General features: G+C 55.4%; 1 protein-coding gene across 1 annotated transcript in view; it reads right to left on the bottom strand.

The window, feature by feature from the left end:
* Nucleotides 1-12,670, bottom strand: part of Cacna1a (calcium voltage-gated channel subunit alpha1 A) — a 177,937-nt gene that overhangs the window by 2,627 nt on the left and 162,640 nt on the right. The window contains exons 39-47 of the mRNA XM_048342419.1: nt 11,401-11,497; nt 8,105-8,210; nt 4,840-4,947; nt 4,608-4,708; nt 4,128-4,237; nt 3,894-4,032; nt 3,694-3,807; nt 984-1,019; nt 26-212 (exon numbers count right to left, since the gene is read on the bottom strand). Of these exons, the coding sequence (XP_048198376.1) occupies nt 26-212; nt 984-1,019; nt 3,694-3,807; nt 3,894-4,032; nt 4,128-4,237; nt 4,608-4,708; nt 4,840-4,947; nt 8,105-8,210; nt 11,401-11,497 (998 nt within the window). The remainder of the gene's footprint in view (nt 1-25; nt 213-983; nt 1,020-3,693; nt 3,808-3,893; nt 4,033-4,127; nt 4,238-4,607; nt 4,709-4,839; nt 4,948-8,104; nt 8,211-11,400; nt 11,498-12,670) is intronic.

Raw genomic sequence — 12,670 nt, 5'->3', positions numbered from 1 at the left:
CGGGGCGCGCCGCCCCCAGCCCCACCTGTGTCCACGTCGGTGTAGCGGCCCAGGGAGCGCTCGGACGCGCGGTGGCCCCGCTCGCGGCGCCGCTGGTGGAAGCGCGGCGCGTCCTCGGGCGGCACCCGCTCCAGCGAGTAGTCGTCCAGCCGCCGGGCCTTGGGGCCCAGCACGGAGGCTGAGCGCTTCATGGGGCTGGTGTCTGAAATGGTCTGGGGGAACAGGCCCGGGCCCCGGTTACGGAGGACCCTGCACGTCCACCCCTTCCTGCCCCACACCGCCGGCAGGGACTGGGCCCAGAGGGTGCCATGTGGTGTGGAGCCAGAGCACTCTGGGGTCTCCCCGGCCCGTTCTACCATCCCTGGTGCCAGAGGATCCCCAAGCTTGGGACCCTACCCCTCAGTGAGCTAGCCCTCGCTCCCACCTGCTGCACAGCCCGCACGACGCCTCCTGGGCCAGCTGGACCGGGACTGACCTGCCTTGGGCTTTCCACTGTTCTGACCCCAGCCACCTGCTCTAGCATCGGAAGCCTTGGGAGGGAGGTCAGCCCTAGTCTCTCCCCCCCCCCCCCCCCGCCAAATCCTACCCCCCCTACCCAACTCTGCCATGGATGGACTAGGTTCTGGGGTAAAGTCGACAAAGGAAGATGGGGGCACTCTCCCTTTTCACCAAGGCGCGGCCCAGCTGTTGCAGACCCATGACAGGCTCTCCAGGGTCGGTGGCAGGGTTGAAACGGGAGCTGGGGGAACCAGGCCGTCTCTTGGGAGGGAATGGAGCCCCCTGGATTGGGGGCTCAGAGCAGGGAGTGGGGTGAGGGGTGACCCCATGGACACAACACATGAGGAAGAGGAGACTCTGTGGGGGGATGGTGTGGTCTACAAAGAAAAGCTGGGGGTGAGGGACAGTGAGGTGATGGGTGGGGGCTGCCCCAGGGGGTGGGGAGGAAGAGGGGCCGGAGCGGAGCTCGCAGGCGCAGTACATACGCTGAGGTTATTCCCACGTGGCCGGCCCCTTCTCCTCTGTCCCAGCCCCAGATGGTGCACACAGAAAAACAGAAAGAAGGAAATAAATATAAAAGGAGGGAGAGGGAGGGAGGCGCATGGAGAAAGGGGAAAAGAAAGAGAAGTTAAGAGTTTTAGGGTGATAGGTGATGGCACCCTGGGACCTGCTGGCTGTCCCCCCTCCCCCCCCAAAAAAAGAGAAAAAAACAAGGAGACAGACAGGAGACACACGGACAGATGGCAGAAGCAGGAGACAGACAGATGGTACAGCAAGGCCCCTGGCTCCAGCCTCAAGCGATGCACCCCGTCCTGGCTCCAGCTGAGGCTCAAAGCCTTTTTTTTTTCCTTGTGCGGGTCCTGGGGCTTGAACTCAGGGCCTGAGCGCTGTCCCTGAGCACTTGTGCTCAAGGCTGGCACTCTACCACTGGAACCACAGCTCCATTTGTTGTTTTGGGGGTGGTTAATTGGAGATAAAAGTCTCACAAACTTTACTACTGCAGCTGGCTTTGAACCTCAATCCTCAAATCCTCAAATCTCAGCTTCCTGTGTAGCTAGGATTACAGGCTCCGGAGCCCCCAGCTCCGACTCTCCTGGGCCCAGCAGCTAAGACAGCCACATGCCCCGGGGTGTCCCCAGCAGCCGCGGGCCAGGCCTGTCAGGCCACCTTAGTCCAGCCAGGCATAGCACAGCCTTCCACTTCGTGCAGACACCAGGGCCACACCACAAGCCGTAACAGCCAGACATGCCACCCCTTGCTTGGGCCAGGCCCACCACACCCCTCTGCTTGGCCTCCCCACCTCTCCTAGGGGTGGTAGGCTGGACCTGTAGGCCCTCTCCAGAGCAACGGTGCAGAAGGGTGGTCCCTCCTGCCTTGGGGATTTGCCCTGCAGCTGGGTTAAAGCAGGCATACACAGACACACACACACTGGCACACACACCCCACCAGCTCCCAAGGACTCTAGAGAGGAAATGCAAGACCCCAACCCAGTCTAGAATCTTTCTGAAGTGAGGACCCGGATACACGCACATACGCGCACAGGGCGCTGGCGTCTATAAAGCACGCATGCGCACGCCCCGATGGATGCCATGTACAATAGGTGCACACGTACATGTGTGTACACAAGTGTGCAGGTGTATTGCATGCCTGTGTGATGGAATTTGTCCCCTCCTACTGGGGATAGATACCAGGGCCTTGCACATGCTAAGCAAGTACTTTACTTCTGAGCTACAACTCCAACCCTGTAGTGGCTTTTTTTTTCCTTCCTTTTTTCTTTTTTGCCAATCCTGGGGCTTGAACTCAGGGCCTAGCTGACCCTGAGCTTCTTTTGCTCAAGTCTAGTGCTCAGCCACTTGAGCCACAGTGCCACTTCCGGCCTTTTCTGAGTAGTCTCTGCCTTTCCTGCCCAGGCTGGCTTCGAACCGCGTTCCTCGGGTCTCAGCCTCCTGAGTAGCTAGGATTACAGCTGTGAGCCACTGGTGCCTGGCTGTAGTCCTGGGAACCGAATTCAGTGCCTGGGCGCTGTCCCCAAACTTTTTTGCTCAAGGCTAGCACTCTACCACTTGAACCACAGCTCCCCTGCAGTTTTTTGGTGGTTAATTGGAGATGAGTCTCATGGACTTTCCTGACTGGGCTGACTTCTAAAGTAATCCTCAGATCTCAGCCCCCGGAGTTGGGTTACAGGCAAGAGCCATGGGTGCAAACACCGACCGAATTTTGGAACAGGGCTTTTTCACTGGTGCCCTACTACTCAAGCCATGCCTTCTGTTCTAGCATTTTGTTGCTTAATTGGAAATTAGAGTCTAGCATAGTTGTAGGTCTGGAATGGCTTCAAACTTCAAATCTCAGATCCCAGCCACCTGAGTAGCTAGGATTATAGGCATGAGCTATTGGTGCCTGCCCTTTCTGTGAACTCAGGTTCCTGCTCTTGATAGGCAAGTAGTCTACCACTTGACCCACATCTCCAGCCGTTTTTTTTTTTTTTTTCCCAGTCCTGGGCCTTGGACTGAGCACTGTCCCTGGCTTCTTTGTGCTCAAGGCTAGCACTCTACCACTTGAGCCACAGCGCCACTCCTTGCCATTTTGTATATATGTGGTGCTGGGGAATTGAACCCAGGGCTTCATATAGACGAGGCAAGCACTCTTGCCACTATGCCATATTCCCAGCCCCAGCCGTTTTTTGTTTTTGTTTTGCTTTATTTTTGTATTTGTGTGCTGGTACTGGAGCCTGAACTCAGGTCTTGGGGGCTATCTTTTAGCTTTTTTTTTTTTTAAATTCAAATCTAGAGCTCTACCCCTTTAGCCACAGCTCTGTGTTTAGCTTTTTGCTGGTTAATTGGAGATAAGACTTCCCTGTCCTGGCTGGCTTTGAACTGTGACCTTCACATCTCAGCCTCCTAGAGTGGCTTGGATTACAGGTGTGAGTCACTGTTGCCCAGCTGTTGTCATAGATGTTCCCGGTAACAATTCTCCCCCACGTAGAGTCACAGGGAGTCACATGGCAGCCACCAAGCTGCGCCCACACTCCTTGGGCCCCCCTGCTTCTCTCAGCTAGGGCTTGGCCGCCGGGGGTGAGCAGGGGGTGGGGCCTGGAGGGGGTGGGGCCTGCACGCTGCGGCCCTGGCGCCCACTTCGGGGTCCGCCCCACCCACTGTGGGCGTGGTTTGACGCGGGCGGGGCGGCGAAAGCCCTCACCTGGTTCTCGGCGGGGAGGCGGGGCATGGAGGCGGCGCGGGCCTGGCCCTCCATAGGGAGGTAGTGCTCGCCGTCCGAGTAGCCTTCCGTGCACATCTCACGCATCTCCACGGACTGCGGGCCAAGAGGGAGGCACGCGTGAGCTCCTGCGGGGCGCTGGGGGGCGGGTGCGTGGAGGAGCGGGCGTGGGGGGGCCGCACCTGGGAGTTGGGCTGGGTACTGGGCACGTCGGCGGGGGGTCCTCGCTCCGGGCTCCACGTGCCCGTCTTCTGGAACATCTCCTGGGCCCGCTGCGTCACCCACGACGGGCTCTCCTTCATGCCGCCTTCGTGGGCCATCCTGAGTGGGGGACGGAGGCCAGCATGGCGAGGGGGAAGCCGGGGGGGAGCCGGCACCCACGCCCGCACCCCATACCCTGGCCTTGGGACACTCACAGGCTTCCTCCCGGGTCCAGCTGCGTGGATGGGAGGGCGTTCTGGCCGGGTCCCCCCTCCTGCGTCGGTGACGGGGGCTCCATGCGCTGGAACATAAGCGGCGTCCGGTTCTGGGGAGACATCGAGAAGGGGGTGTGGGAAGGGACCTCCCCAGTGTGTGTGTGTGTCTGTGTGTGAGCGCGCGCGCGCGCCCACACACACTGGTCCTGGGGACTTGAAGTAAGGGCCCTGGCATTTTCCCTTGTTCGCCCCCCGCCTCCCCATCAAGGCTGGCGCTCTACCATTTGAGCCATAGCTCCATCTTTGGCTTTTTGGGTGGTTAATTGGATCTAACTTTCATGAGCTTTACTGCCCAGGATGGCTTCAGACTAGATTTTCCATCATTAAATGTCAGCCTGATGAGCTTCCCCAGATTGGCCACACCCCCTGGTGCTGGCAAGTTGCTGTGGTAACAGGGCCCCGCCCCCAGGCATGGGGTACCTGCTCCTCCCGCATGGCCTGGAGCCGCTTGGCCTTGCTCTGTCGGTAGTATTCCATGATCATCATGGCAGCGTAGATTTTCCCCACCGTCAGATCCGTGGCTGTGTGGCACAGAGTCAGCTTACCAGGGGCCTAGCTCTTCTTTCTCTCCCCTATCCCCCATCTTTGCAACCTCCCTGGACCTCCTTTTCCTGCCCCTGGATCGGTGCTCGTGCATCATGGTGGCTCTTACACTTGTGTGGAGTGACTAGGAGGTCCAGCGTCTTCTGTGACAGGTTGGGCCAAATGGCCATCATTTCCTTCCGCAACTCGGCATCCATCTGCTGCTTGTCGGCTCCACCTACAGTGGGGTTTCAGGACGAGCTGACCCAGCCCTTGGAGTCCACAACTCCCCGCTACCGGAGTGCCATTACTGTGACCCAGCCAGGTAGATGTCCAATGCCCACGCAGACTGTGGGACCAGTACCTCAAATCTCTCTCACTTCCTGTGTGGCTACCCCCAGTCTCAGTTTCCCATCTGTGAAATGTGATGACAACAGTAGGACTGATCTGTGTGGTTATCAAAGTGATTAAGCTCATGTGGTTAGTAACAAGATCTCCTTCAGGATAACAGTCTGTGGGGTTAAATGTCAGAGTCCCCTCCCAAACTCTCCTTGCATATTCAGACAAGTGGAATAGCTGATACCTGTGGCTCATGCCTGTAATCCCAGCTACTCAGGAGGCTGAGATCTGAGGATTCTGGTTCAAAGCAAGTCTGGGCAGGAAAGTCCCTGAGACTCTTTTTTTTTTTTGCTAGTCCTGGGCCTTGGACTCAGGGCCTGAGCACTGTCCCTGAGCTTCTTTTTGCTCAAGGCTAGCACTCTACCACTTGAGCCACAGTGCCACTTCTGGCTTTTTCTGTTTATGTGGTACTGAGGAATCAAACCCAGGGCTTCATGCATGCTAGGCAAGCACACTACCACTAAGCCACATTCCCAGCCCCTCCCTGAGACTCTTATCTCCAGTAAACTACCAAAAAAAAATCTGGGAGTAGAGAAGTGGCTCAAGTGGTAGAATGCCTGCCTTGAATACAAGGAAGATCAGGGACAGAGCCTGGGCCCTGAGTTCAGGCCCCAGGATCGACACAAAAATAAATAAAATGCAAGTGGAAACTGAATTTGACTATGAGGTTTTGAGGTGAGGACTTAGGGAGATGAGTAGGATTTAGGTCAGCAGAGGCGTGTTTGGTGGTCACATGACATGGCATCCCACAAGAGTTCCCACGGCCAGCTCTGCCTTGCTTTCCCCTCCTCCTCCTCCTCCCTGGCTCCTGTCCTGTCTTCATTGTTGCTTCCAGAAGCCAGATGTTATGTGCTGAGGCAGGAGGATCCAGTATTCCAGGCAAGCCTGGGCCTCATAGTGAGACCCTGTCTCAAAGAAAGAAACAAAAACAGTCCCCATGATTGGATCCTGATGGCTTTGTAAGAAAGAGGAGAGAGATCAGCTGGGCATGGTGAAGTATGCCTGTAATCTCAGCTCCTTGGGAGGATGAGGCAGGAAGATCCTAAGTTCCAGGCCAGTCCCAGCCACGTAGACTCTGTCTCAAGAACAAAAGAGAAGCTGGGAGCTCGTGGCTCACACCTGTAAGCCTAGCTCCTCAGGAGGCTGAGGTCTGAGAATTGCAGGGTGAAGCCAGCTCAAGCAGGAAAGTCCATGAGACTCTTATCTCCAATGAATCATCAAAAAGTTGGAAGTGAGCTTGGCTTAAGTGGTAGAGTACTAGCTTTGAGCAAAAGAAGCTCAGGGACAATGCTCAGGCCCTGAGTTCAAGCCCAAGGAACAACACACACACACACACACACACACACACTGGAAGTGCGGCTTAAGTGATGGTCCTGAGGGCTCTTGGCCCTCTGACCCCACATGGGAAGGGAATAGGGAGGGATGGTGGCTTCCTGCCTGTGGACCAGCACATCCCATCATCAGTGTGGGGCCTTTCCTTGTTTCTCTCTGCCACCCTGCTGGGGAAATCAGCACCATGGAGAGCCTGCTGGGGATGTTTGTGACCACAGCTGAGCCTGGTTATTTTTGTTGTTGTTGTTTATTTAATTATTTTGGTGCCAGTCCTGGGGCTTGAACTGTGGGCCTGGGTGCCATCTCTGTTTCTTTGTGCACAAGGCTAGTGCTCTACCCCTTGTTCTACAGCTCCACTTCTGGATTTTTTTTTTTTTTTTGAGTAGTTTACTGGAGTTAAGAGCCTCACAGACTTTTCTGTATGGGCTGGCTTCAAACCATAGTCCTCAGATCTCAGCTTCCTGAGTAGCTAGGATGACAGGTGTGAGCCAACGATGCCTGGCTGGGTCTGGTCTATCTTCACTGACATAGTGACATTTAGTTCTTGCTGAAAGATCCAATCCTGGAAACAGGGGTTCTTGCTGTTCAGGATATGTGTGTGTGTGTGTGTGTGTGTGTGTGTGTGTGTGTGTGTGTGTGTGTGTGCGCGTGCAGTGCTGGGGATGGAACCCAAGGCCTTGTGCATACTAAATACTGCCCCATTGACCCTCCACTGTTAAACTAAGCCTACTATGTAGCTACACCCCCAAGATAGGCCACGCCCACAGGGGGTTCCCGCCCTCCTAGCAGGTTCCCCACACATCCTCCAACAGAAGGCACCCATGAGCACCTGAGTCAGGCCTCCCACAAGAGTTCCCATGGCCAGCTCTGCCATGCTTTCCCCTCCTCCTGCTCCTCCCTGGCTCCTGTCCTGCTTCCATTCCAGAAGCCAGATGTTATCCCTCCTCCTTGCCTTCTGCAGGGATTGAGGGTCTGGTCAATGCTGTCTGGTCTGTGGGCCTCCCAACCTCTGGCTTATACAGTACCCAGCTCCAAGATTTCACGACAGTAAAGGAGTGGGATAAAAACAGAAACTCTGGGGCTGGAAATGCGACTCAGTAGTAGAGTAGTTGCCTAGCATACATGAAGCCCTGGATTCGATTCCTCAGCACCACATATATAGAAAAAGCCAGAAGTGGCGCTGTGGCTCAAGTGGTAGAGTGCTAGCCTTGAGCAAAAAGAAGCCAGGGACAGTGCTCAGGCCCTGAGTTCAAGACCCAGGACTGACAAAAAAAAAAACCAGAAATTCCTCTCTTCCTGGAGCCTGTCATCCCTACCTTGGGAACTAGATCAGATGTGACCTGGGTGAGACTCTGAACTCTGACTCCCTGCCTCTCACTCAGTTCTACCTCAGGGCCTTTGCACACACATGCTGGCCTTGTGTGCGGGGAACCTCATGCTTCACCTCCTTCAGACCTTGGGGGAGTTATCCCCGTGGGCGGTATAAGCTATGGTGTGCATGTGTGCAGCAGTGTCTGGCATGCATGCACACAGGTGCTTACCGAGGGCAGGAGGGGGCTGAATGAAGATTGAGGCGGTAGATCCCTGGTTCCTGGCTGTCGGGGGATCTCTGGCTGCTCTTACCCACACCCTCTTGCCCTTGGGCTCTGCTCGGCCGTCCTTACCCTTGGCGATCTTTATGTCCAGGGCCGTGCGGATCAGGGCCATGAGGGTAGAGTTAAAGTGGACTGTGTTGTCATCAGCCACTGGCAGATCCATCCGTAGGAGCCTCTACAGAAAACCGGGGTGAGGGCAGTCACTCCTGGGTCCGTGCTTGGGTCCCCCCAGGAGCTACCCCATCCCTCACCCCAGAAAACCCTAGGAAGAACTTTGGAGACTGTGACGATGGCCCTCTGTGGGTACCTGTCCCAAGGCTGGATGGCCTTGGTGGCCCCTGCTCTGAGCCTTTGACCTTATCAGGCTGGCCTTGAACTTGAAGCCCAGGCTGGCCTGGAACTCCCAAGCTCTGAGACCCAGGCCCCACCTAGGGGTTCATTTTTTTTTTTTTTGTCAGTCATGGGGCTTGAACTCAGGGCCTGGCTGCTTTCCTTGAGCTCTTTCTTGCTCAAGGCTGGTGCTCTACCACCTGAGCCACAGTGCCACTTGTGGTTTTTTGGTGGTTAATTGTAAATGCTGGCTTCCCACAGTGATCCTCAGATTTGAGCTTCTGAAGCAGTTAGGAGGAGCGGCAGAAGCACTTGTTGGTTTTTGTTTTTCGATCCCCACTTTACAGATTCCCAGGGTCCCCCGGAATCTCGCCCTGTTCCAGAGTTCTTCCTGCAGGCTTTGAAACTTTGTGACTCCAAAGAGAAGGAACACGAGCAGATTCAAGCAGCAGGTGGCAAACAGCCCCAGGCAGCGGTTCCATGGCTGGCGGCTGGGCAGGCTCCCCCCACCCTGGCACGACGAGTGGACCCAACGGCAGGCAGGCAGGCAGCGCCCACCACAGATACACGTGCAGCAGCCGGGCGCACACACAGCACAGACAGGGCGCGTGCAGACAGCATCTGGAGACTCATTCATAGCTCCGTGGGAGGTGTGTGGGGCATGGCCAGGTCGGGGTCTTTGTGCCCGGGCGGGGAGGGGGCGGCCATCCCTGCCACTCAGGGAAGAGTCCCTGCATCCCAGGCAGGGGCTCTGTGCCCCATGCTGATTTGGCATGGATGTGGGGCTGGGGGTGGGTGGGACAAGTTTGGGGCTCACCGGGAGTACACACTGGTAAAAGACAGATGGGAGGTGGGGTGAGGGTGGTCAGGGCAACTCCAGAGGAGGAGAGGAAGTGGGGACTGAGGCAGGAGACAGATACACAGAGGAGACAGTGTGGGGCCCCTCTAAGATGCGAGGGGTGTCCGCATTTCCTAGGCCCGCTCTCCCTCACACAGCACAACGGTTTTCCAGCAGATGCGCTCCATGGAAAAGAGTTGCTTTCGGTGTTTTCCCACATCATTTTGTTTAGTGGAGCTATGGACACACTCTTCCAAGCAGAGGCCAGGAGAGGGAGGGACAAGAGGAAACTTGGGGGGGGGGCACAGGTGCAGAGACGTGGATGGGGATGGACATGGACAGACAGGAAGATGGAGAAGCCCCAGGGGCGGGGAGGGGAGGTGGGACAACGGGCTAATTTGGGGGACTCTTTAAAAGGCCATTTCTGAACTTCTCCAGGAAGAGTTGAGGGGGACAGCATCTGTCCATGGGCACCCAGGAGGGGGTCCCAGACAGAGGTCCAGAGGGAGGTCAGGCAGACCCCTCGTTCCACCAGCAGCATGCAGCCCCCCCCCAACCGCTGCCCATCGGCCATGGTGCCTGCCAGTCCTGGGGCCCGGCCAAGCCAGCGCCAGGGGCTCCAGCTGCAGCCCCGGCCCACTCAGGAACAATGGAGAGGCATGTTGGGGTGTCTGAGGGGAGAGAAGGGGAGGAGGTGTTGGACCCCCCCAAATCCCTAAGTCAGAGATCAGCTTCAGGTGTGCCAGTGGGGGGGGGGGGTTGGAGGCATTTACAGGGCACCTGCTGTGGCTGGGGGCTGCTATGGGGGAGCGAGAGGAGATGCCATTGCACCTCCCTGGAAGGCTTATGGGGGTCCAGTCTGGTTCATGGGGATATATGGGGGGACTCATGGGTACCAGGGTGCGCCCCTCCTCCTCCCCCCGAGTGTTGGCCATAATGGAGTCTCAAAACGCGTAGACACTCATCAGGAGAGGACGACACAGTCTGCGGAGTCGAGGGTGTCATGAGCCAGTTACTCGAGGAGAACGAGAGAAAAAAATAAAGAAAGAAATCAATGAAGAAGGAGGAGGAGGAGGAAGAAAACGCTGGAAAAAAAAGGAAAAGAGGCTGGAACGGTTGTTCTGAGCACTGAAAAAAAAATATAAGAATACAAAAAAAAAATCTCAGTGCTTGGAGATCTGGGTGGTAAAGATAAACTACCTTGTAAGCCATTCTGGCCGGACATTTCTTCCCCAGACCCAAGGGCGGAGACATGTGTCTTAACATCTGATACATGTCCGGGTAAGGCATGCGGCCCCTGGGAGCGCCAAACACAAAACCAAAAACAAGGGGTGGGGACAGAGCCAAAGGAGGGGAAAGGGGGGTGGGGGAGGGGACAAGGAGAAGAAATAGAAAAACAAAAAAGGAATAACAGATACACAACAACAACAAAAAACCCAAACCAAAAAAACACACAAACCCACCCCAAAACAAATAAAAACCACCATACCAAAACAGAAAACAGAAAAAAACAAACCCAAAATCAAATTATAATAAAAAAAAAGCCCCACACAATTGGCCAAAATAGAGAAAGAGGCAGGGAATGATAAAATAGGCATTTCAAATAAACAGAAAAGAGGAGGAGGGAAAAAATGGAAGAAAAGATTATTAAAAATGATTATTTTACTGCTCAAGAGTGGGGAAAGAGAGAAAGAAAAGAGAGCGGTATGTTCAGGTTCAGCACTTCGGGGGCTTTTGTGTGGCTGAGGCTGGTCTCTGAGGGGAAAGGGGGAGCCATAATGGGGAGGGAAGAGGGCTGGGAGTTTTGGGGGGTTCAAGGGGGAGAGTGAAGGTGATGTTGTATCTTTGGCGGGTGGCGGGCAATGCAACACTACCACTTTTCTCCCAGAGGGGAGATATCTGATTTCGGGGGGTATGGGGACCCCAGGATGGGCTTTAGCTAAGAGCAAGCAGAAATGGCTGGGGGGAGGGAGAGGGAAACGGAGAAATAATGCTCCATGCTTGGCTGAGCCTACGTGATGGCATTCTTTCGGCTAAGAGACTTTGCTAGTTTATAATGCAAGAGAAAGATGGCGTTGTTTGTCCTTCTTCAGTTTTCTATGTATATATATATATATATATATATGAAATATATATATTGTCGAACCCCAAGCCACGCTCATTCCATGGAGAGGCAGCAGGCCTCTGGGAAAATCACCTTGCAAGCAACTCTATGAGGGCATTTCTTGCCTAAGCCGAGAGGGGGTGCTATTACTCGTAATAAACTGTACATATCCTTATAATGAATCCGCCCGCTGAAAGGAGAAGAGACCCGGTTAGAGGAGCTCGGGGGGCAGCTGCCATGACACCAGCTCCCCCCAGAGCACAGCCAGGCAGCCAGGAAGAGGCAGGGGTCTCCCCCTGGTGTGAAGAATGGAGTGAAAGGGGAACCCCCACCCCATGTGCACCCTGAGACGACCCAGGGAAAGGGCGGTGCTGAGGGTTCTGGACTGAGGAGGGGGCTCTTTCCAGGCCCCTCCTCCACCATCTACCTGGGCTACAGGGGCTGAGGGGGACATGGGAGGGGGGCTGGGGAGAAGGGCCAGCATCTCACTGCTGTGACCTAGGATTAAAAGAGGGAAGAGTTAAATGGAACCAAAGGCAAACGAACCCCAGCCTCCCGGGGTCCTACTGCGCCTGCCCGGGTTTGTGGGAAGTACAAGGGTGGGGACCCTTCCAAGGCTGGGGGCCTTCAGTAGGTCCTTCAGTAACGCAGAACGAGAACCTTCCATCAGTGGTTAGTAGCCTCAGGCTCAGCCTCTTGGGGCTGCCATTGTGTCAGCTAGCAGGGGACAGGGGTGCTGCTGTCCACATGTGGGGGTTCTTTGTCTGTGTCTCTTTTTGTGGCAGTGTTGGGGCTTGAACTTAGGATCTGGATGCTGTCCCTGAGCATTTCACTCAAGGCTAGTGCTCTACTACTTTGAGCCACAGCGCCACTTCCAGTTTTCTGGTGGTTAGTTGGAGGGAAGACTCTCCCAGCCTTTCCTGTCCAGGCCCGCTTGGAACTGTGGAGCTTGGATCTCAGCCTCCTGAGTAGCTAGGATCACAGGAGTAAGTCACAATGCCCAGCTCTGTGTGTGTGTGTGTGTGTGTGTGTGTGTGTGTGTGTGTGTGTTCTTTTCATGGCTGGGACCTCACAGGGCGTTTGAAGGCCTGTCCTCCCGTGGACTGGTGTCACTGTTTTAAAGCCTGTTGTTGTTGTTGTTCTTGGGGGGAGGTTGTCAGGGCTCACACATGCTAGACCAGTGCTCTACCACTGAACCAGGCCCCCTGCACTTTGGAAAGATTTGCTACATACCCCAGGCTAGCTCGGAACTTGTGATCCTCCTGCCTCAGCCTCTTGAATGCTGGAATAATAGGTGTGTGCCCTCACGCCTGGCTCTGTTATACATTTATTTTTTAGGGGGAAGAATGACAGTACTAGGGAC

This window comes from Perognathus longimembris, chromosome 3, assembly GCF_023159225.1.
Source record: "Perognathus longimembris pacificus isolate PPM17 chromosome 3, ASM2315922v1, whole genome shotgun sequence".
Classification (NCBI taxonomy): domain Eukaryota; kingdom Metazoa; phylum Chordata; class Mammalia; order Rodentia; family Heteromyidae; genus Perognathus; species Perognathus longimembris.
This window is presented reverse-complemented; position numbering and strand designations above follow the sequence as displayed.